The 25863-nt window shown below is 35.7% G+C and overlaps 1 protein-coding gene and 1 long non-coding RNA gene across 2 annotated transcripts; both read left to right on the top strand.

The window, feature by feature from the left end:
- Nucleotides 1–310: 310 nt before the first annotated feature.
- Nucleotides 311–6008, top strand: LOC113888558. The gene is made up of 3 exons (XM_027535623.1): nucleotides 311–479; nucleotides 2363–2521; nucleotides 4186–6008. The coding sequence occupies exons 1-3, from the start codon at nucleotides 311–313 to the stop codon at nucleotides 4254–4256; spliced, it is 399 nt and encodes a 132-aa protein (XP_027391424.1). The 3' UTR covers nucleotides 4257–6008.
- Nucleotides 6009–6339: 331 nt separating this feature from the next.
- LOC113888559 lies at nucleotides 6340–25836 on the top strand. The gene is made up of 2 exons (XR_003510008.1): nucleotides 6340–7761; nucleotides 24981–25836. It is a non-coding gene; the product is annotated as an uncharacterized LOC113888559 (long non-coding RNA).
- The last annotated feature ends 27 nt before the right edge of the window (nucleotides 25837–25863 follow it).

Genomic DNA, 25863 nt, shown 5'->3' with positions numbered 1-25863 from the left:
TCAGGTTACTTTTAAGTATTTGTGACACAAAAAGTATTCAATATAATAAAGTGATAATGCTGGGCATTTTTATCTGTACAATCTTAAAAGCGTTTTTTAAAGAAATCTTGTCAGACTTGGAAAGTTGTTCAGTCTCGCTAGTCGTGTCCAACTCTTTGCAGCCCCATGAACTTGAAAGTAGTTGATTGTTTTCAAAAATATTAATTTAAGTTTGTGGCATAATGTGTTTATACAGAATAAAAGTTTTAAAGGAACCTTAAAAATACTGTGTTTTGAAAATCCCAAATAATTATTAATGAAAATGATCCTAATGCATAGTTTTCTTTCAGTGTTCATATCACAAAGCTTAATTAAATGGTCCTGGAAAAAAATATCCTTCCATGTTGTTCCAGGTCGCGTTCAAGAAGTTCTTCCAGTTCGCAGTCAAGATCTCGTTCCAGTTCCAGAGAACGTTCGAGATCTCGTGGGTCGAAATCAAGGTGAATGAGGTAGCATCTCTCTGTAAAGCAGAGAGAGAAAATATTTAAAGGCTGCAGAAGGCGTTGCTTTTTTTCCCTTATTTTGCTTCTATTTGTCAATTTTATTTTAGCATTAGAAAACTAATGCACTTGCCTCAGCTTAATTTTCTCACCATGAGATGTCTCCATTGCCAGCAGTGTGCCAAGACATTCCCATGATTGAATTAAGGTGGTTATTTTGCATTGTGCAAGGTTTGCTATTTTTGTGCTAAAATGTGATGAAATGGGAAGATGCAGCAAGCTTTATCACCAAATGCCTACTCATTAAAGTTATTTTGCAGTAGTAGTTATAGTAAGTATGCAGATGAAAAAGCTTACTTCATGTTTAAAAGGAAGAAAATAACTGCCTCAACACAGTTTTGCAAGGCAATTATTTCAGTATTTACAGAAATAATTCTGTAATTTACATCAGATAAGTGGGTTTTATTTTCACTTCTCTGTAATAATATACAGAATATTATACACAGTGTGTGTAGTATGTAAGAAGTATAGATTACTTCTTAAATTCCACAAACTAAGAAGTTGGTTGGTGGTTTAGGTAGGATGTGATCTTGAAGCATTTTTGTTAACTTCAGGTTAACTTCAGGTTGCATTTAGTTAGCACTGCAGAGGGAAAAATAATTTGTAAAGAACCAAGTGAGAAACTAGCTTTTAGTCTCTTAAAGTTTTTTCTAGACTTCGTCAAATATGCTGCCATTCTTTTTAATCTAATTTGTTGATCTATTAAAGACATCTAACAAGAATAAGAAAATAACTAAAATTCCACTTAAGTGGAATTACACTGAAGTGTAGTGTTAGCTAGTTGATAAAAATAATTGCTTAATAGCTTATTTTAGAGCCAAATCTGTAGCATTAGAGGGCAACTACAATTTGATAACATTAAGAAGAAAAGAATGATATACACACTTGTATTAAGTTAATATGATAGAGAGCAAGTTAGATTATTGTTATTATGTATATATCAATGTTTCAGTTGTTTTATGTGAGTGCTTCTTAGGTGAAGATCCTTAGGTCCTAGTTCCTTTGGGAAGCACTTTAAGTTTACAGAACAGCCTTCATATTCTTTTCAAACATTTTTTCATTGCTTATAACTTTCCAAAGAATTCTCCTTTGGGCTTTCTGATTTTATTTTAAGCCCAAAGGTGAATTTTTGGGAAGTTTGAGCTAAATTACTTCAACCAAAATATGTAAATGAAGAAATACTGTATTTTAAACATTTGGCACAGTTACCTCTACCTGAAACATGTGAATGTCAACACTTCATACTTCATGGATAGTAGTCCTTCATAAAAACAAATATTGTTAATCAAGTTTTAAAGTTACTTTATTTTCTTTGAATGTTTAATGATTTAATAGCTACTGTTTTATGTCATTTTGTCCTCGTATCCTGCTTTTACTAAAGCAACTTAACTAATAAGTTGCTTAATTCCACAACAACTGTTATTATTTTCTTCAGGAAGTTGTATGATACATATTTTTTCCCCAATGGAAGGATGTAGTTTCTAGACATTAAGTTAGTTAGACAAATGCTTACCTGTTAGTTTTGCTACTTATACTTTAAAAATGAAAGCCTTTAAATTTTAGAAAACGAATTTAAGATTCTACTTTAATGCATTAGACTAGTTTTTAATTAAAGTAGTGAGCACTTATCTAGTGGTGAAGTTAAATTAAATAGAATTGATTTCAATGGTTGAACCAGAAGTCTTCTGTTGAGTAAGCAGTAAGTATTCTTTCTTATAAAATTTTTATAGCTATAAATTGTTTATTTTTGGAGCTAGAAACTAAACCATCTGCCTCATTTCTTCTTTTAATGAAATGTTTGATTTGTTTCTCAATCAATGAAGATCCAGCTCCAGGTCCCACAGGGGTTCTTCTTCCCCACGAAAAAGATCTTACTCAAGTTCATCATCATCTCCTGAGAGGAACAGAAAGAGAAGTCGTTCTAGATCTTCTTCATCTGGTGATCGAAAAAAAAGACGAACAAGATCACGGTCACCTGAAAGGTTTGGGTTTCTGTAGAAATAAGAATGGGTGTTCTTAAGTGTGTTTAGTAGATTAACTGAACTTCTTAGTCAAGGATTAGATTTTCATTATCTCCTTTGTTACCCACTTTAAAATCTTCAACTGTGAACTTCAAAAAACAGATTAATTACTTTGTTTACTCTGTGTTTTAATCAGGTTGTTTAGAAAAGTGGATCAAACTACTCTCTTTCACTCTCTGATTATTGTTTAAATTTTTATTTTCATATATAATTATTATAGCCAACTCTCGGTTATTTCTGTCTCTTAAGTTTCTAATTCAGAAGCTGTGTGTTGATGTAATTTAGAGATTGATTTGTATAAGTATTAATTTATGTTATCTATTTTACATTAAATATTAGAAACTGTAGGATTCTAGGGCATCTAATAAGAAAATTAACTATTATAGATAATTGGAAGTCTGTCCTTATTTAAATATGTATAAATACATTTCCACAACAATTGTTGTTTTTGTTCCCTTTATAAAGAAATTGTTCTTATAGCTAATATATTTTTTATCTTTCAGTCCGAATTTCTTTTTTGTAGAAAGAGATCTTGACTAGATTACTTTACCTGTGTTGATATTTTTAAAATTTGGAGAGTGTGTCATCTGTCAGCCTTTCCTGCAGCAGACTAGTTAATTATTCAGTTTCATTATTTTTCTCTTTTTTTCCTCAGTGTCTAATTATATAGTCATTTTAATGGCTTCCTTAATAATCTTTGCAAATTTTTATATCCCTTCAGCTTGTGAAAAGTAAGGATTAGATAAAATCTGATTTTTGCTATGTTCAGTGCCAGAGTTACCTCTTCTTGTACATAATGATTGGTTTTGCGTCTTCCCATTTTGAAGTGTAGATATTAAGGTTACACACAGCTAGTTTCATTTCTGCGCATTTATTCCTTTGTTAAAAAAAAAAATTACTCCGTACTTTATGAAATTCATTCTGTTGCTTTTTTACCACTTCTTCAAATTTTATCTTAGCCACATATAATCCCCCTAGTTTGTTGTCATCTAAACTTAATGAACATGTTCTCTATTCCATAAGCCAGGTGATTGGTGAAAATACTAAACAACCCTGAGCCCAGGGCCAACCCCTCGGAACACCACTACTTTACCCAGGTTGATATATTGACTTATTCATACTAGCTGCATGAATATAATCCTGTAACTTAATTGTACAGTCATCTTGTGCGACCTAGATTTCCAAAACATAATTATTTATGGATATATATTTGCATACACAGTCAGAAGCCTTGCTATATCTGTTTTACGTATAGCCTTACCACACAATGTACAGTATATCAGAAAGAACGATTTAGTCACACTGCCATTACCCAGTTTATATGCCTTTGTTGTATTAATCTGTAGTTGTATACAACTTTGCAAGGCTTTCCTTCATTGCCTTAAATAATTGAGAGGTGGCTATAATCTTAAAGAGATTTTTAAATTATGGTTGCACTGCTACTGGGCTCATATCCAAAGTTAAATACTAGTTAATTTATGTGTATAAGTTTATATCTTAGATTTTAATTATTCCTTTTACCAGTTTAATGAGGTTTAATTTTCGTATTCTCAAAGTCATACAAAGGAAGTTGATATTCAGCTCCAGCTTACCAGATTACCTGTTTTCCCCATTATGTCTTACAGGCACCACAGGTCACCTTCTGGATCATCCCATTCTGGTTCCCGTTCAGTTCAAAAAAGAAATAATGTATTAAAATTTACATCTTAAAAAAAAAGTCCAATATAATGCATGAAGCATATTTTTTAAGAAGTTGGTGTCTTACTTGGTCAGAAGTGCTAAATCTGCTAGTAGAGGTGCATGCCTTTCATTGCTTTTCAGAAAAATACAGCTGTGTTTATTTGTGATATTAAAAGTAAATAGTATTTTAAGCCATGATGTCCCAAAATAGATGCTTTGTTTGTCATTCATTATTTACATCCATTTGCTTTTTTAAGCTATAACATCTCAGCTATAACAAAGTACTTTGTTTTCTAATTTAAACTCTTGTTTTTCTCATCTCCAAATATGAGCATTATCTAGGCTTATCTGGACTTTGGGCATGGAGGCAAGACTGTGGTAAAGTAGTTGGAAACAATCTGTTTATATTAATCTGGGGAAAGGACTCAGCCTGTTTGTTAACCTGTGTCAAAGTGATTCTTACTAGAAAAAGTTTAACAGATTGTTAAACTTCTTTATTTTGAAATTCCCTATGTTAAGGGTGCCTTAGAATCATTGTCTCTATCTAGTTTTACTTTTTGCACCACCAAGTTTAATACAGAAAAGTTTTGTGAATTGCAGAGAAGAAAGGTGTTAGTTTCTGCCTTTTTGACACAGTGATTTTGAACAAGAATGCCTAGCAGTTCATCTCTACTAATGTGGTTGATGAGAAAAACATACGAAAGTGTTTAATATTTTTAGAAGCTTTGTGTGATACCTTTTACAAATTCAGTTATCACACAATAGGGTAGACAGAATTAAATCCTAGTTAACGAATAAATTGAAGAAAGCTTTTGAAATATATTTCTCTTTGGGTATAAGACCAACAGAGACAAGACATTGTGAATTTAATTGAGCATTTGCTTTGAGGTGTTTAAACACTGCATAAAATTTTCTTCTGAGTAACAAATGCTTATTTCCTCATGACATAAGCAGAAATAATTGCTTCTATTCACTTGAAATTATTTATGGCTTAAAATACTTTCAAGATTTGTTTTATTTCTCAAAACCTGGTCATTTGAGCTCTATTTTGTCTTCTGGTTTTTAAAAAAAGGTTTCTCTTAACAGTATCTTCAGTGACAATGCAAGGTAAGTATTTTAAGGGAAATTGACAGATGTGCTTGGGAACTTTTTGTGCATGGGAATCAATACCCACATTTTTTGGTTTTGTTTTTTGTTTGTTTTTCCTTAACATTAATGTCTACTGCAACTGAAAATTAAATGTTTTAAGGTACTTAGTAGACAGATAAAATTTTCATTTGTTCTTTGTTTAAAATGAGTGATTTTTCTCTTCAGTTTATCTAAAGATGAAAGCAAAATAGCTTATGTAGAAATATTTTGGTAATATTTTTACAGTGAACTTCCCCTGCTTTTTTATGTCTTAATTTTTTTTTGCTACATTTACTGTAGGTTGCACAAGAACTTTTACTCTCTTGTAATTGTGCCTCAGACTTCTTGAAAGTCCACCTTCTAAATTGCCCAGATGATCTTCTAGATTCTACATGCTATTGTTGGTTTATTCTTGTGCTTTCTGTATTTAAAACTTTGACTGTACTAATAAGCAAATGCAAGGTTATAAATTTAGCTAATAGTAGTTTACAGACAATTCGAATGATTATGATTTTATTTGGTTTAAGCTGTACTAGTATATTTCGTAAGGAAATGATGCTGTAGACAAATGTAAATAAAGCTTGTGAGTCAAGCATCAAGTGATGTTTGTTAGAAATAAATTAGAATTTTTAAGCTCTGATTTAATGTTCATTTTTAAACTATTTGCAGTCTGGTTTATTACTTTTGATTGTGCATTTTAGACTTCCTCTGTTCACTTACCTTTTATGTAAAGTCACCTTATTTTTATATATGAATGTTTGGTTTAAAACATACCAAAGCCATGATCACTATAACCTTTGTCACTCAGCAATTTTTGAATTTTTTTAAACAGAGAGTACCCAAACTAGTTGAACATTGCACCAGAACGTAGCTTATTCCATGTGGCAAATAACATGTCATTGTGCTTCTTAGCACTTAACAAGGATCTTTTTTAACTGCTAAGTGTTCTTAAATTTGTATTTAGAATCCTTTATCTAAACAATATTGAATAGTTGGTATTGGCAACAGATTCCAAGTCCAGAGCAAGCTATAAGCATAAGACTGTCTAGGCACATGTACCAAGGTAAAACTGATTTTTTTTCCTCACATCTCCTCGATATTTGGCTTCCACAGCCAGTGCTGTTTCAATAGATGCTGGTAAGATGGTATGAAATTTCTCTTTTCTTCCCTAACAATTTTGACATAATTGTTAGATGTTTTGTTTTTTAATAGAAATAACTTGATAGCTTTCCTAAACTGGAAATAATTTTATTTCTGGAAAACAATGGAGTTTTGTTTAAAGGCAGTTGAAGGTATGTAATACTGATTTCCTGGCTAATTCTTCCTGTCATCTTTACATACTATTGTATATAATCCCATGTTTTACAAACCGAAAGATTACAGTTTAAGAAAATTAAAATTTGCCCAAGGGAATCACAGAGGAGTGGCTTAATGGGTATTCATCCCCAAGTCTCATGGCAGATAATCAGTATTACCTCTAGTAACAACCAAATAACCTGTTTGAGGAGATAAATGTTAAGTCAAAATAGATTTTTTTAACATCTGATTTAGTAAGAAGGTGTTAATTTTAGTCTTTTATAAGTAGGTGGATAAGTAGACATACTATTTTGAAATAACTTAAAATTTACAGAAAAGTTGCAAAGGCTGAACAGAACGTTCCCACGTACTCCCACCCAGTCTCTACCATCATTAGCATATCACCCTGTGATTTTGTCAAAACTAAGAAACCAACATTGATATGTTACTGTTACTTACAGTCCAGGTTTTGCTTGAATTTCAGTATTTTTCCATTAATCCAGGGTGCTACGTTACACTTCCACTTGTTTCTCATAAATCTCCAGTCTCCTCTGGTCTGACAGGTTGTCATTCTTGCCTTGCCTTTGATGACTTAAGAGGAGTACTGACTGGGTATCCTTTAAAATGTCCCTCTAAAGTTTGTCTGGTTTTTCTTGTGATTAGACTGAGTATGAGTTTCAGAGCAAATACCACAGAAGAAAAGTGCCCTTTTCACAGAAATTGCCTGAAATCACCATTGTAGTTCAGTTTTTTTTCCCCTTAATCTACTCCATTCTTTGTCAGCAAGTCACTAAGTGTAGCTCACCTTCAGAGTTGGGACGGGGAGAGTTAAATTCCAGCACCCTGTGGGAAAAGGCTGTCTACACAGATTTGAATTCACTTGTAGATTTATCTCCTATTTATTTACACTTGTATGGACTTCTGCATATTTATTCTTTAAGTCATAGTTGAATGCTATGTTATTTTCTGCTCAAACTTCCAACTTTGGCCATTGAGCGTCCTTTTCAGATTGACTCTTAACCTTTGACTTGCCTCCATTCTCTGGTAGATGATGGAGAAAGGAAAGGAAGGAAGAATTGTTGGAGGTTTATCATCAGGTAGGTGAGGGAATAAAATCTAGACCTTGGTGATGGTGATAGCTTTGACTTTAAATAGGAGCCTAGACAGTTAAATATAATATCAGTAAGAATTAATTCAGGTGGCATTAGAGCCAACACAGTTTTGTTTTTTCCCAGCCACATTGAAGCACACGGATGCTTACGAGAGGGTGTTGTAGCATTGCACATGGTTAAAAGATGAACATGTGATACTAATAGTTTGCAAATGCCTGTATTTAGCAAAGTAAACATACTAGCATAAGAAAATAACGATAATTGGTAACTTATACATAAATGAATAATTAAAATATACATAAGAAGAAGAAAGCTATATACATTATTCAGTTGAATAAGACCTGGATTTGAAGGCAAAATGTATGTAGGACAGCCCCTTTCACATAATCTCAATCTAGTGGGGAAATGGTCTTATTTATAGAAGCAATAAAGTCTCTGCTAAGTGGGAAGAAAATCAGTCTTGTATGAGTGAAGAGGCAAACTCTAAGGAATTGACTTGAGCAGTCTTGAAGGACAGGTTTACTGATGAATAAGGTGAGCTAGTTTGTGAAGCCTCGAGATTTGGTTGTGTTTTAGGAGATCCAAAACACTCTCGTGGTTTAAAACCTTAGAAAAAGAAGGAACCAAGTAATAATGCTGTCAGAAATAAACTGCACCACATTGAAAAGTGCTTGAAAACAGTGATAATTAAAGACCTTAATCGGGCAGTCAGAACAAAGAGTTTTGTACCTACCCACAAACTGAAACATCTGTGACCTGCCTGTTCTCTGTGGCATTATCAGAGACTGAGTACCTCCAGCCTGAATGTAATATGAAGTGAATGGGTATGATCCCAGTGGTGGATTTGGCAATGATACTTCATTTCTATCTGTACTCTTCTCCTGGAGTCAGAGCCAGATTTGAATTTTTACTTCATGGAACCTGTATGACATTGGACATTTTTATGACTAGCGTATGAGTATACAGCAAATAACTGAATATTACTCCCTATTCGTGGCCTCAGATATTTCGTATGGTAATACTAAAGTATTCCTACTCACCCCTTTCTATAGCACCAGATCCATTAAACTGCCTACTGTGTGTCTTCTTTTTAAATGTCAAACTGTTTGAACATATCTAAATTCTACCCATGCAATCTGTCCATCAAAACTAGTATGTTTCACATTGATAAACAACATTATCAGTGATGTAGGATGGAGGGTCCTCTTAGATTTCTCTTTTGCCTTCCCACCTCAAATAAATCTGACTTAACTTTGAATCAGAGAAGGCAATGGCAGCCCACTCCAGAACTCTTTACTGGAAAATCCCATGGACGGAGAAGCCTGGTAAGCTGCAGTCCATGGGGTCACTAAGCGTCAGACACGAGTCAGCGACTTCACTTTGATTTTTCACTTTCATGCATTGGAGAAGGAAATGGCAACCCACTCCAGTGTTCTTGTCTGGAGAATCCCAGGGACGGCGGAGCCTGGTGGGCTGCTGTCTATAGGGTCACACAGAGTTGGACAACTACAGCGACTTAGCAGCAGCAGCAGCAACCTTAAATCAAGGGTTCTCAAGCCCACAGTGCTCCACTACTGCTACCAGTGTCTTGGTTTATGGACTAAGATATTAAAGTTGGCTCTTAATGATTATTGGGCCTCCAGGCTGGCATATGGCATATGCAGATGGTAAAGAATCCACCTGCAGTGCAGGAGACCTGGGTTCGATCCCTGGGTCAGTTGCTTGGAGAATCCCATGGACAGAGGAGCCTAGCAGGCTACAGCCCTTGGGGTTGCAAAGAGTTGGATACAACTGAGTGACCAACACTCACTCACTCCCCCTCTGACATTTAGTAGAGGTCTTCCACAGTGTTTGCTAAATGATACTTAACCAAGTAGTTATTCTTTCAGTACTCAGTTATTCTTTCAGTACTCATATAAGCTGTTTATGTTCATGTAATTTCCTTGTTTAAAAATTTTCCTATGGTTTTCAGGATTAAACTAAAATCTTTTCTGACTACCACACCTTCCCTTCCCCCTGCCAGTTCCAGCAGACTTGAGCACAAAGCCTATATAGCTATCCCGTGAGCCATGCTGACTGCTTGTGATAAATTTCCATCTGTGCAAGTTTCCTGTGCCCTGTACACATCTCATTACCATCCCTTTTTCACTTGATCTTCATGACTTGATTCAAAACACTCAGATGCACACCCTGATTCCTGAGTTTCCATAGTTCAGGTGAATTTCTTGAAAGTCTTTTACCCAGTATTTCTAGCTCTTTCAGCATTCTATAGCTAGCACCATGTTTGACAAAGGAATAAATATAAATATGTTTCTTAGAGTTTAGTCAGTTTTTTCCTCCAATACTAATAAATGCTTATTCTTTACTGGAAAACATTTGGTTGCAGGAGTTTTCTTTCTGAAGTTATGATAGCCAGTTAGCAAACTGGACACTTTTGATTTTTTTTTCCAGTTGAATAGTTCCATTTCATCACAAGCTAATAAGGTTTGCATTTACTCATCCAGCTATGCTTCAGTGTAGTATAGAATCTGTAGAAATTGCATGTAAACACTGTTTATTGCCCTTGATGTATGCCAACATAAAAGGGTTAAGTCACTCAGACACCTCCAACTCTTTGCGACCCCATGGATTGTAGCCTGCCAGGCTCCTTTGTCCTTGAAATTCTCCAGGCAAGAATACTGGAGTGGGTTGCTTTTTCTTTCTCCAGAGGAACTTCCGAACCCAGGGTTTGAACCCAGGTCTGCATTACAGGCAGATTCTTTACATCTGAGCCAGCAGGGAAGCCCGGTAAAACACCAACTTAGGTTTATGCAAACAGCTAAGAGAAGATTTCCATGGGGTCACAAAGAGTTGGACACGACTGAGCAACTGAACTGAACTGAAGATTGGAAATCAAGCCTTACTGGTATATGTTTTGAAATTTGTTTAGTTTCTTTTTATATTCCCGAAGATGGAAGCACAGAATTATTCTGATCCCAGGGATGGGGGAGCCTGGTGGGCTGCTGTCTATGGTGTCGCAGAGTCGGACATGACTGAAGCGACTTAGCAGCAGCAGCAAGAGAATTTTAGTAAGCTATTGGTTTATACCTAACGTCTGCAAAAATACCAACCTAAGCAAGTTTGCTTATGAATTGGTAAATTGAATTCCTTTAGAATGTATAACTCTTGGAACTAAGTTAAAAATTAGCCTTTGCATTCTTGTGTAGGAACACAGGTCAAAATGGTTTTGTGTTTATTAAAATATTGTCATATGTTTACTTAAAATTTAGAACAGTAAACATAGACTAGTTACAATCGTATTTAATAGGTTTTGAGGCCCTAAAAGCTTTTAATAGAAAATAGCATAAAATACTATCGATTGATAACTACACCAGTGAAGTTCATTTTATTGGCAAAGATGATTTGGACATTTATTATAAGAAATGTAAATTAGGAGTTATTTGCTCTTTAGTGAACTAAAGACCTGAAAAAACATGAAAGTGATGTGGATGACACAAATCTGATGAATTAGTAATTACATTAATCCTCTTAATGACATTATTACCTCTAATTATTCAAATCTGCTGAAAATGTTGCCTTTTCAGTGTTTAAATACTTCAAATCAGAATTCTGAGCAGAAAAGATAAATCATCTTATTGTAATTTGGATTATGTGGCTATTAGAGCTTAAGAATTTTAATGTGATACTAGTGACCATGATCAGAGAAGGTTAAATATTTGCACCTTTGTAAATGGTGTGGTTGGAATTAGAGAATTGCATTGCTGTGTATCACACTGTTCTTAATACATAAGAAGCATCGAAAAGGAAAGGTCGCAAAGTGTTCTCGTTAATTCTCTACCAGAAATGAAGACCATGTAAGTACTTCTCAGGCTGCATAACCCGGTGCTGCGGCACCTGCATTACTAAAACCCTGCAATAGAAAAAATGCCAAGAGGATATTGGGACAATTCACTTGTAATATTTTCCCCAAATTATGGAAATGAATCTAAAACAGTTGATGTAAAATCCTTGAGCTTAAATGCTGCTCACAAAGCATTCCATATCAAGGTCTAAGCCTAGACATGGAAATTTAAGCAGATCTATTCATAATCAAGTTGTTGAAAGCCTGTGACGAAGATGAAAAGCAGCCAGAGAAAAAGTCGTTTATATAGAAATAATAAGGATGACAGCCAGTACTGTCGAAACAGTGAAAAACAAGATCATGCAGTATCTTTAAAGGTATTTTAAAAAATCAGCCTATTCTATATATACCCGTTCAAATGTATAAACTTTGTAACTTCTCCAAAGCTGAATCTCTAATACAAAAATTAGATTTTTTTTTTTTTGGCAAAAGAAAATTGATATCAGATGGAAATTAGATCTATACAGTAATAGCACAGGAAGTGTTATGTGGTTAAATACAGGTTTGTTTTTTAAGTCACTAAAAGATAATTGTTTAAAGCAAATAGACTGTGAGACTTAGGTGCAAGTAAACAGCAGAAGTTGCTCAGGTCAAAATGGGGGAAATGGAAGTGAGCTATTTGTAGGGTTATAAACAAAGTTGTACATATCTTGAAGGTACTTTGAGAATATGTATGCTATAAAGGCAGCCACCGAACATAACCAGGAGTTACACATAATACACTTGAAAAAAATGGAATCACAAATAATGCAAAAGGAGGCAGAAAAAAGAAACGTGATGGAAAATAGTAGGTTTGAGCCCAACCACTTTTCAAACACTCCCCATAATAAAAGAGACTGTCAAACTAGATAAATGGAGCAAGACCCATATGCTCTTAAAAGAAATCTATTGTGAACATAAAGATACAAATAGGTTAGAAGTGAAAGGGTGGAAATAATGTAGTAAAAACTGATGAAAGAATAGGAATAAATCATGTATGTCAAAAGCATAATCAATCATAAGCATTTATGTGTGTAATAGTTGAAAACATGAAACAAAACTTGATAGAACTGTATGGCAAAAATGGGGAGATAAGTCAACTTGACCTAATTGACACAGAACTCACTAGCAACAAAAAACACTCTTTCAAATACACTTGGGAAGTTGATGTGTGCTCTATTTGATTCTGTTTACATGAAGCTTAGTTCAGTTTGGTCACTCAGTCGTGTCCGACTCCTTGCAACCCCATGGACTGCAGCACTCCAGGCTTCGATGTCCATCACAAACTCCCTGAGCTTGCTCAAAATTCTCTGTCAAGTCCGTGATGCCATTCAACCATATCTTTCGTTGTCCCTTCTGCTTTCAGTCTTGCCCAGCATCAGGGTCTTTTCCCAATGAGTCAGTTCTTTGCATCAGGTGGCCAAAGTACTGGAGTTTCAGCCTCAGTCTTTCCAATGAATATTCAGGACTGATTTCCACTAGGATTGACTGGTTTGATCTTGCAGTCCAAGGGACTTGCAAGAGTCTTCAACACCACAGTTCAAGAGCATCAGTTCTTCAGCACTCAGCTTTATAGTCCAACTCACATCCATACATTACTACTGGAAAAACCATAGCTTTGGCAGGCCTTTGTTTGCCAAATAATGTCTCTGCTTTTTAATATGCTGTTTAGATTTGTCATATTTTTCTTCCAAGGAGCAAGCATCTTTAAATGGCTGCAGTCACCATCTGTAGTGATTTTGGAGCCCAAGAAAAGAAAGTCTGTCACAGTTTCCATTGTTTCCCCTCCTATTTGCCATGAACTGATGGAACCAGATGCCATGATCTTTTTTGACTGTTGAGTTTTAAGCCAGCTTTTTCACTCTCACTTTCATCAAAAGGCTCTTTAGTCCCTCTTTTTCTGCCATAAGGGTGGTGTCTGCATATCTGAGGTTATTGATAGTTCTGGCAATCTTGATTCCAGCTTGTGCTTCATCTAGCCTGGCATTCACATGATGTACTTTGCATATAAGTTAAATAAGCAAGGTGACTATACAGCCTTAATGTACTCTTTTCCCAATTTGAAACCAGTCTGTTTTTCCATGTCTGGTTCTTACTTGCTTTTTGACCTGCATACAAATTTCTCGGAAGGCAGGTAAGGTGGTCTGGTATTCCCATCTCATCAGAATTTTCCACAGTTTGTTGTGATCCACACAGTCAAAGGCTTTGGAGTAGTCAGTAAAGCATAAGTAGAAATTTTTTTGGAACTCTTGCTTTTTCTATGATCCAACAGATCTTGGCAATTTGATCTCTAGTTCCTCTGCCTTTTCTAAATCCAGCTTGAAAATCCAACAGTTTTCGGTTCACGTATTGCTGAAGGCTAGCTTAGAGAATTTTGAGCATTAGTTTGCTAGCATGTGGGATGAGTGCAATTGTGGGGCAGTTTGAACATTCTTTGGGATTGGAATGAAAACTGACCTTTTCCAGTCCGGTGGCCACTGCTGAGTTTTCCAAATTTGCTGCCATATTGAATGCAGCATTTTCACACCATCATCTTAGGATTTGAAATAGCTCAACTGGAATTCCATCACCTCCACTGGTTTTGTTCATGGTGATGCTTCCTACGGCCCACTTGACTTCACATTCCAGGATGTCTGGCTCTAGGTGAGTGATCATCTTGGTTGTGAAGCTCTTTTTTGTACAGTTCTATGTATTCTTGCCACCTCTTTTTAATATCTTCTGCTTCTGTTAGATCCACACCATTTCTGTCATCTACTGTGCCCATCTTTGCGTGAAATGTTTCCTTGGTATGTCTAATTTTCTTGAAGAGATCTCTAGTCTTTCCCAATCTATTGGTTTCCTCTATTTCTTTGCACTGATTGCTGAGGAAGGCTTTCTTATCTCTCCTTGCTATTTGGAACTCTGCATTTAGATGGGTAGATCTTTCCTTTTCTCCTTTGCCTTTACTTCTCTTTTCTCAGCTATTTGTAAGGCCTCTTCACGCAACCATTTTGCCTTTTTGCATTTCTTTTTCTTGGGGATTGTTTTGATCACGGCCTCCTATACAGTGTTACAAACCCCATCCATAGTTCTTCAGGCACTCTGTCAGATCTAATCCCTTCACTTCCACTGTATAATCATAATGGATTTGATTCAGGTCGTTTAATGGTTTAATGGTTTTCCCTACTTTCTTCAATTTAAGTCTGAATTTTGCAATAAGGAGTTAGTGATCTGAGCCAGTCAAAACTATTCACCTAGAAATATAAGTAACTTAGTGGAATAAAGTAAGAGATTACAGAAAAGAATACACCCTTAATATCTTTGGGGGGAATAATTTTATATATATAGAAAACTTGCCAAGATAATAAGAGTTCCTATACCCTTAATATTTGGCATAATTTGCAAGAATACAAGAAACCAATATTCACACATTACTGTTAACTCCAGATTTCCTTTAATTTCTACCAGTTTACCAGGTATTCTACAGAATACCTGACCACCAGAGTACTTTTCCAGTATTCTGTAGCTGCTAAGTCGCTTCAGTTGTGTCCGACTCTGTGCGACCCCATAGACGGCAGCTCACCAGGCTCCCCTGTCCCTCGGATTCTCCAGGCAAGAACACTGGAGTGGGTTGCCATTTCCTTCTCCAATGCAGGAAAGTGAAAAGTGAAAGTGAAGTCACTCAGTCGTGTCTGACTCTTAGCGACCCCATGGACTGCAGCCTAGCAGGCTCCTCCATCCATGGGATTTTCCAGGCAAGAGTACTGGAGTGGGGTGCCATTGCCTTCTCCGGGTATCCTGTAGAATGACCTTCATTTGGGGTTTATCTGTTACTTTCTTTTCATGATTAGACTGGGGTTATGGGTTTTAGAAAGGTTACTGTAGGAATGAAGTGCCTTCCTCATCACATATCAAGAGATATATCCACATGACATTACTGGAAATGTTAACCATCACTTTGTTAAGACAGGGTTTGCCAGATTTCTCCATTATAAAGGTACTACTATTTTCTTTTTAATACTATATTCTTTGGAAGCACAGGCATACGTTGGAGATACTGCTGGTTCAGTTCCAGACCACCACAGTAAACCAGGTATCACAGTAAAGCGACTCACATAAACCTACTGGCTTGCTAGTGCATATAAATTATGTTTACCCTATACCAAAGTCTGTTAAGTGTGTGATATTATGTCTAAAAGGACAATATACATACCTTAAGTCTAAAATACTCTTATTTTTAAAAATACCATTTTCTGATGGTGCAGGATTGCCACCAATCATCTATCTAAAAATGCAGTATCTGAAACTCAAAGCACAATAAATGCCTGAAAGTCATGAAGTCAAGCATACTCTCAATAAGGGGGACTATGTTTCAGTTCCTGGAGAGGGGAGTATCTACATATATTAAGCAGGCTTGCCTCTTTTTTACTCATTTATTTACTCATTTATATCAGTATGGGCCTGTGTATATTTACATTTGAATTATATTCAGGATTCCATTATTTTATTGGTCCGATTGTTCCAATTAGCCATTGGGAACTGTTTTACGTTGACTCCTGTGTTTTTGACATATCACCATCCTTTTGTCTTTTGAGCAGTCTAATTTTTGATAATACAGATGTTGTAGGCTCATATCTTCCCTGTCTCAGCCATCAATCAGTCATTTCTCCAAGGAGTTCTGGTGGTTCTTATTGAAGAATGATATTTAGAAAGTAAGATCTAGATTCTAGGCTATATAGAAATTTAGTATATGATAAATGGTATTTAAGAGAAGAATTATGATTTACTTAATAAATAGTGCTAGTTAGCTTAATAAGGTGGAAGTTTAACTTTTTTAATAAAAATTAAATCTATTTGATTAAACATTATTAAAGCAGTATTTTCCAAAATGTAATGAGTATAGAAATTAAGGAGAAACACTAACTTTCTTAAGCAATAATCCTAAAATCATAAAGGGAAAGATGAACATTTTACTGAACAAATTTTCTACATATGGTAGTAAACATGACACACAAAAAAGAAAAATGATAGGGTAGGAAAATAAGAAACAGGTGATGGGTATCTAAATATCCAAAGAGCTCCTGCGAATTAATAGTATAATGATAATCCAATGGGCAGTGCACAAAAATCAACGAGGAAGTTAATAGACATGTGAAAATGGATTTAACTTTACTAGTTAGGGAGATCCAAACTAACAGTAAAATATATTTTACTCAGATTGTAATTCAGAGCCTGCAAACAAAGCAGCAGGAATCCATGTATTGTAAGTGAATGTATCTTTGTATGAGCATAAAGAAAAATCTGAAGTCATACACCACAACCTGTTCATATTGGTTAGTTTGGAAGTAAAATTAAGGACAGGTGTAGAAAATATCACTAACTTTTAAAAATATATGGGCTTCCCTGGTGGCCCAATGGTAACGAATCCGCCAATGCAGGAGACAGGTTCAATCTGTGATCCAGGAAGATCCCACATGCCTCGGGGCAGCTAAGCCCGTGTACCACAACTACTGTGCCTGTGCTCTAGAGCCTGGGGCCCATGCACTGCAACTCCCGAAGCTCGCATGCTCTAGAGCCTGAACACCGCAACAAGAGAAGCCACCACAGGGAGAAGCCTGCACACGGCAAGACTCAGCACAGCCATAGCAATTTTTTAAAATAAAATCTACATGCTATTTAAGCTTTGCTTAGCTTATTTTGTCACAATAAAATTTAAAATGATAAAACCAAGACAATTAAAAACAGTAGCAGTAGATTAGGTAAATGATGGCAGTGACCTGAACCAAGATAGTAGCTGTGGAGATGGAGACAGTGAATGTGTATTTTGGAAATAGAATTAATATTACTGGATAATGGATTGGAAAAGAGAAACAATGGAAAATGAAGAGTCAAGGATGGCCATTTGATTTCTGGCTTGAGTTTGTGGATGGCATTATTATACATTGCAATGGGGAAGACTCAGGTATAACCAGGAGTGGGGAAGAAAATTTGAAGTTCCATTTGAACATACTGTGGTGTTACTGGGTTATCCAAGTGGGATGACAGTCACTTGGATAAATGAGGCTAGAATTCCAGGGGAAGTATAGGCTGTGGATACAAATTTGGGATCTATCAATCCTCTCCTAAGGATTTATCATGATAAAAATAAGCCCCACAAATGTACATACCAATAAATATAAAAATGTTATTGTAATTGCTGCTAATAACAAAAAATTATAACCTAAACATTCAGAAAAATTATGCCCCAAACATTCAAGAAAAAAAAGATTGTTCCTGGTATTTAAGACTATAAAGAATTTCTATATATAATGACCAAAAGTAATAATCACATTTGTTAAATGATCAAAAGACAAGAAAAAGCTGTAGGAGTACTTCTAGTAACAATGAGAGGGTAAAGAAATCAGAATTTTTCTCCTATTTTAATTTAGAAGGTTTATAGTCTTAAGATTAAATAAATTTGTTTAATGTATGAAACTCTGTGTGTGGTGTGAGATAAGGATTGTGTTCATTTTTATTTGCATATAGGTATCCAGTTTTCCCAGCACCATTTGTGAAGACTTTACTGAATTACCTTAACACTTTGTTGAAAATTAACTGAATTTGCATTTATGTATGTATGTGTGTATACATATCTTTATATTTCTGTGTATGTATATATATACACACACACACACACACACACACACATATATATATATATATATATATATATATATATATATATATATACACACACACATACATATCTATATAAAGTGGGCTTCCCAGGTGGAACTAGTGGTAAAGAATCCACCTACCAGTGCAGGAGACACAAGAGCCGAGGGTTCCATCCCTGGGTTGGGAAGATTCCCTGGAAAAGGAAATAGCAACCCGTTCTAGTGTTCTTGCCTAGAAAATTCCATGGACAGAGGAGCCTGGTGAGTTATCATGGGGTTGCACAGAGTCAGACATGACTGAGCACACACACACACATCTATATAAAGTTCAATGGAATAACATAAGCATATTATTCCATTGAACTGCATGTATATCATTATGCCAATATCACTGTCCTGCAAATAACAATTATAAAGTCTGGTTAAAAGATTTAAAACAACAACTATTTAAATTTATTGGAAAGCATTCAAAAGCACACAGAGCTAGGAGAAAAAAATAATCTCAAAAAAACTGCAACTGACAGGAGTAAGAATTAAGACTTCTGGTCTTTTGGACTGAGGTGATATCCAATCCTCATGACTATCTCATAGGAAATAGTAGTAGAGAAACTGCCCTCATTGGCAAAAAGTGCAAGAGATGGGAGTTCACGTTTAGAAAAACCACTGAGATTTAAATAGGAAATTCAAATAATGAGAACCACAGAAAGTGAACTAGAACTTCTGCCCAAATCTACATTTGACAGCCAAACTATATGTGAATGACAGAATCGCCCTGGAACCTAATTTTAAAAAGCAAGCTGAAGCTTCACAGGCTTGAAATACCAGGGCACAGCCCCAAACTGACAAAACAGCTAGAAATCAGAAGACACCCCCGCTATAAGCAAATAAACCAGACAGAATGATCCCCATCACTGAACAATCAACAAATCATATAGGTATGTTGTTGTTCAGTTGGTAAATCATGTCTAACTCTTTGTGACTCCATGGATTGTAGCATGCTAGGCTCCTCTGTCCTTTGCTGTCTCCCAAAGTTTGCTCAATTCATGTCCATTGAGGCAGTGATGCCATCTAACCATCTCATCCTCTGCTACCCCCTTTTTCTTTTGCCTTCAGTCTTTCCCAGCATCAGGGTCTTTTCCAATGAGTTGGCTCTTTGCATTAGATAGGATAGATCAATTCACAAGAAACCAGGCTTAAAGAGCAGTCATGTGTGCGTGGATTTATCTCTGGGCTTTCTATTTTATTCCATTGATCAATATTTCTGTCTTTGTGCCAGTACCATACTGTCTTGATAACTGTGGCTTTGTAGTAGAGCCTGAAGTCAGGTAGGTTGATTCCTCCAGTTCCATTTTTCTTTCTCAAGATCGCTTTGGCTATTCGAGGTTTTTTGTATTTCCATACAAATTGTGAAATTATTTGTTCTAGCTCTGTGAAGAATACTGTTGGTAGCTTGATAGGAATTGCGTTGAATCTATAAATTGCTTTGGGTAGTATACTCATTTTCACTATATTGATTCTTCCAATCCATGAACATGGTATATTTCTCCATCTATTAGTGTCCTCTTTGATTTCTTTCACCAGTGTTTTATAGTTTTCTATATATAGGTCTTTAGTTTCTTTAGGTAGATATATTCCTAAGTATTTTATTCTTTCTGTTGCAATGGTGAATGGAATTGTTTCCTTAATTTCTCTTTCTGTTTTCTCATTATTAGTGTATAGGAATGCAAGGGATTTCTGTGTGTTGATTTTATATCCTGCAACTTTACTGTAGTCATTGATTATTTCTAGTAATTTTCTGGTGGACTCTTTAGGGTTTTCTATGTAGAGGATCATGTCATCTGCAAATAGTGAGAGTTTTACTTCTTCTTTTCCAATTTGGATTCCTTTGATTTCTTTTTCTGCTCTGATTGCTGTGGCCAAAACTTCCAAAACTATGTTGAATAGTAATGGTGAAAGTGGGCACCCTTGTCTTGTTCCTGACTTTAGAGGAAATGCTTTCAATTTTTCACCATTGAGGATAATGTTTGCAGTGGGTTTGTCATATATAGCTTTTATTATGTTGAGGTATGTTCCTTCTATTCCTGCTTTCTGGAGAGTTTTTATCATAAATGGATGTTGAATTTTGTCAAAGGCTTTCTCTGCATCTATTGAGATAATCATATGGTTTTTATTTTTCAATTTGTTAATGTGGTGTATTACATTGACTGATTTGCGGATATTGAAGAATCCTTGCATCCCTGGGATAAAGCCCACTTGATCATGGTGTATGATCTTTTTAATGTGTTGTTGGATTCTGATTGCTAGAATTTTGTTAAGGATTTTTGCATCTATGTTCATCAGTGATATTGGCCTGTAGTTTTCTTTTTTTGTGGGATCTTTTTCAGGTTTTGGTATTAGGGTGATGGTGGCCTCATAGAATGAGTTTGGAAGTTTACCTTCCTCTGCAATTTTCTGGAAGAGTTTGAGCAGGATAGGTGTTAGCTCTTCTCTAAATTTTTGGTAGAATTCAGCTGTGAAGCCGTCTGGACCGGGGCTTTTGTTTGCTGGAAGATTTTTGATTACAGTTTCAATTTCCATGCTTGTGATGGGTCTGTTAAGATTTTCTATTTCTTCCTGGTCCAGTTTTGGAAAGTTGTACTTTTCTAAGAATTTGTCCATTTCTTCCACGTTGTCCATTTTATTGGCATATAATTGTTGATAGTAGTCTCTTATGATCCTTTGTATTTCTGTGTTGTCTGTTGTGATCTCTCCATTTTCGTTTCTAATTTTGTTGATTTGATTTTTCTCCCTTTGTTTCTTGATGAGTCTGGCTAATGGTTTGTCAATTTTATTTATCCTTTCAAAGAACCAGCTTTTGGTTTTGTTGATTTTTGCTATGGTCTCTTTTGTTTCTTTTGCATTTATTTCTGCTCTAATTTTTAAGATTTCTTTCCTTCTACTAACCCTGGGGTTCTTCATTTAAACTCCTAGAGGAGAACATAGGCAAAACACTCTCCGACATACATCACAGCAGGATCCTCTATGACCCACCTCCCAGAATATTGGAAATAAAAACAAAAATAAACAAATGGGACCTAATTAACCTTAAAAGCTTCTGCACATCAAAGGAAACTATTAGCAAGGTGAAAAGACAGCCTTCAGAATGGGAGAAAATAATAGCAAATGAAGCAACCGACAAACAACTAATCTCAAAAATATACAAGCAACTCCTACAGCTCAACTACAGAAAAATAAACGACCCAATCAAAAAATGGGCCAAAGAACTAAATAGACATTTCTCCAAAAAAGACATACAGATGGCTAACAAACACATGAAAAGATGCTCAACATCACTCATTATCAGAGAAATGCAAATCAAAACCACTATGAGGTACCATTTCACACCAGTCAGAATGGCTGCGATCCAAAAGTCTACAAATAATAAATGCTGGAGAGGGTGTGGAGAAAAGGGAACCCTCTTACACTGTTGGTGGGAATGCAAACTAGGACAGCCACTATGGAGAACAGTGTGGAGATTCCTTAAAAAACTGGAAATAGAACTGCCTTATGATCCAGCAATCCCACTGCTGGGCATACACACTGAGGAAACCAGAAGGGAAAGAGACACGTGTACCCCAATGTTCATCGCAGCACTGTTTATAATAGCCAAGACATGGAAGCAACCTAGATGTCCATCAGCAGATGAATGGATAAGAAAGCTGTGGTACATATACACAATGGAGTATTACTCAGCCATTAAAAAGAATACATTTGAATCAGTTCTAATGAGGTGGATGAAACTGGAGCCTATTATACAGAGTGAAGTAAGCCAGAAGGAAAAACATAACTACAGTATTCTAACGCATATATATGGAATTTAGAAAGATGGTAACAATAACCCTGTGTATGAGACAGCAAAAGAGACACTGATGTATAGAACAGTCTTATGGACTCTGTGGGAGAGGGAGAGGGTGGGAAGATTTGGGAGAATGACATTGTAACATGTAAAATATCATGTAAGAAACGAGTTGCCAGTCCAGGTTCGATCCACGATACTGGATGCTTGGGGCTAGTGCACTGGGACGACCCAGAGGGATGGTATGGGGAGGGAGGAGGGAGGAGGGTTCAGGATGGGGAACACATGTATACCTGGGGTGGATTCATTTTGATATTTGTCAAAACTAATACAATTATGTAAAGTTTAAAAATAAAATAAAATTTAAAAAAAAAAAAAAAAAGAGCAGTCATGAAGAGACGAGATAACAGTAGCTGCCTATCAGTGGAGAGAAAATGTTAGCGTTTTGAATCCAGGCACATTAACTGCCAAAAGGACCACCCCATCACCACCAAATCAGTAATCTTCAGAAGAAATGAAATCCACAGTCACTACAGTATATGAATGGTAATGTCCAGTTTTCAGTTAAAAATTACTAGGCATATAATGAAACAAAAGTTTGGAAAAGAGGCAGTCAATAAAAAGGACTTAGGGTATCAAGATAATTGATTTAGAAAAGACTTAAAGTGTCTATTTTGTTGAACTCTTAATTATATTGATTAATGTTTGAGAGCTACATCTACCTTGTGTTCCTGAGATAAATCTTACTTGATCCTGAATACTATATACATTTTTCTACTTTTTCTTCAAAACTGTACATTGTTTCTAAAATTGGGTTTCTTGATTTGCATGACATCACAAAAGCCACTGAGTTTAGCATTCTTTCTTCTGTTATTTTGGGTAAAATATCAAGAGTTTCCATTAAAATACAAACTCCATAAATGTAGAAACTTTTGTTTTTCTTGTGTCCTTGACGACTGTATGGTGTCTGACATAGTGTGGGTGCTCACTATTTATTTATTTTTGGCTGCACCATGCAGCATGTGGGATCTTAGTTCCCCCACCAAAAATTGAACCTGCATCCCCTGCATTGGAAGCAAGGAGTCTTAACTACTAGACTGGTAGACAAGTCTCAATACTTATTGAATAAATGACTTGAAAACATTCTGAAATTAGTAGTTGGCTCTATAGAGTAAGAACTGCAGATATTTTCAGATAATCAAGGGCTTGATTGTGTGAAACTATTAATTTTTCCAGTTCAGTTAGTCATGTCTGACTCTTTGCTATCCCATGGACTGCAGCACACCAGGCTTCCTTGTCCATCACCAACTCCCAGAGTTTGCTCAAACTCATGCCCATTGAGTTGGTGATGCCATCCAACCATCTCATCCTCTGTTGTTCCCTTTTCCTCCTGCCTTCAATCTTTCCCAGCATCAGGGTCTTTTCCAATGAGTCAGTTCTTGCATCAGATGGACAAAGTATTGGAGCTTCAGCTTCAGCATCAGTCCTTCCAGTGACTATTCAGGACTGATTTATTTTTTTTTTAATTTATGTCTATTTTAAGATTTCCTGATAGAAGTTCAGTAGAAGTATATACAATAAATTCATCAGCACTTGCTAAGTACTGACATATGTCAGAAATTTTAAGATGTAAGATACAATAGGGGATTTAAATTTATGGACTAAAATCACTTCTAGGCATAATATCAGTTAAAAATACATAACGGGTGAATGCATGCTTTAATATCTTTTCAAAAGTTTTTGAATATGTGGTCTTTCAGTTACCTTACTCTATAATTTTAATCCTCACTGAAATATTGGTTAGACAGACATTCAAAGAAAGACAGAATGACAATAGTTATGTTAGGCCCCTATGAAAAGTATCAGAGGTCCTTAAGCAAAGCATGTATTGTTCAGAAATTATATAGCATGTTATTAACCTTTGGGTCACTAGAGGGCGGTGATGTTCCAGACCAACACAATTCAGACTATTGCTGTTCTGACACCAAGAAGCGTGGATCCGGGGACATTCTGTGCCAGCATTCTATAGTGACACCTCAGATCCTCCAAATTACTTGTTTTCAAGGTGAATAACTACAAAACAAACAACTGAGGATAAGATGAAGCAATCAATACACAGAAAGGAGGAAAGTGTTATACAAAAATTCTGAAATGTAGTACATTTAAGGCATTGGTGGAGGTGAGTTAAGAGAGGGTAACATTAATTGATACTATATGCCCTTATACTTTTAACTCTTATGTAGTCTAACTGGTGTGTACTGCAGTGAGGGTAAGAAAAGTTTCAAAGAGGTCAAACATTCATAAATAAAACAATAACTTTTGATGTCACTGTATATTGGCTTTGGGGTTTTTTTTTTTTTTTGATGTATAAATCATGAAAAGGTCTTAAATTTTAAAATAAATATACAGTTACACTAAAGTTTTATTGCTATAACATTAAATTTTGATATCTACTTTACAGTTACACTAGAGTTTTATTGCTATAACATTAAATTTTGATATGTACTTTCAATCCAATGCTTTGGATAAAACTTGTATCAGAATACCATCAAATATTATTTTACTTTTAAAATGACACTTCAGAAAAACATTTTCACAAATATGAGTTTGAGACTAATTAAAACTAATAAAAGCTTGGGGGAAGATTTTAAAAATGAACCAGTTCTCTATTTCTTCTTAGTTGTTCTCATTAGACACATGGCATTACAAATAAATTTCAAAAAAGTAAAAGAAAAAAGCTAAAACACGAAATTAGTGATGTGATTAATGCATGTTGTGAAAATAGAGTTTACGTTTTCTTTTTGCTTTTTCTCCTTTAAAAACTATATAGGCCTATAATGATTTTTTTTTTCAGACTCTCATACAGAGACAAAACAACAGCATAGAAAGAATGCAAGGGAATATATTCCATTCTCATATCCTACCACTATTTTACATCCAATAAGGAGATCAACTAAGCTGGAAAAGACAAACAACTGAACTGACCCAGTCTTGCTCTGAAAGTCTGAGTAATGGTCTTCATAGGGCTGAGTAAATGGGCTTCCCAACTGGCTCAGTGGGAAAGAATCCGCCTGTGATACAGAAAACGTAGGAGATGCCGCGGAGTCCATCCCTGGAACAGGAAGCTCCCCTGGAGGAGGGCATGGCAACCTGCTACAGTATTCGTGCCTGGAGAATCCCATGGATAGAGGAGCCTCACAGGTTACAGCCCATAGGGTCGCACAGAGTCGGACATGGGAAACGACTGAGTTGAATGATTAGATCTAATTTCTTAAATATGAGGAAAAATGAAGTTCGAAAATAATTTTTAAAATCTTTCCATTCCCCGACAAGATGAAAAGGCAGAAAAACTAGTCTCTCCCTAGATTTGAGAACTGCTGGTCTTATCACCTGTTTAGAGTGGTTACGGTATCTATGTAAAGAATACTGTGCTTCAGATAAGAAGTTGGAGACTGGAGAATTGCTGAAAGACTTGGGCACATCCTTTAACTTCGGGAGCCTCAGTTACCTCACCTTAAAGGGGGAGTAATAACAATACTTGGAGGATGTCTGGGGAAAAAATAGGGAAATGGTTGTGAAACATAAAATATTGGCTTAGTAAAAGATGTTACTAGGCGATTATGCCCATTTTCACTAAATGTGAAGACCTTCATAACATCTAAATGCAATTTCTAGTCCTAATTGCATAAGAATGGTCCAAGGTGGAGAAAGATGGCTTTGTAAGAGTTTGCCTTGTT

Source organism: Bos indicus x Bos taurus, unplaced genomic scaffold (genome assembly GCF_003369695.1).
Source record: "Bos indicus x Bos taurus breed Angus x Brahman F1 hybrid unplaced genomic scaffold, Bos_hybrid_MaternalHap_v2.0 tig00000022_arrow_arrow_obj, whole genome shotgun sequence".
In the NCBI taxonomy this organism is placed as follows: domain Eukaryota; kingdom Metazoa; phylum Chordata; class Mammalia; order Artiodactyla; family Bovidae; genus Bos; species Bos indicus x Bos taurus.
The sequence above is the reverse complement of the archived record's forward strand: the minus strand, read 5'-3'. Positions and strand labels throughout refer to the sequence as shown.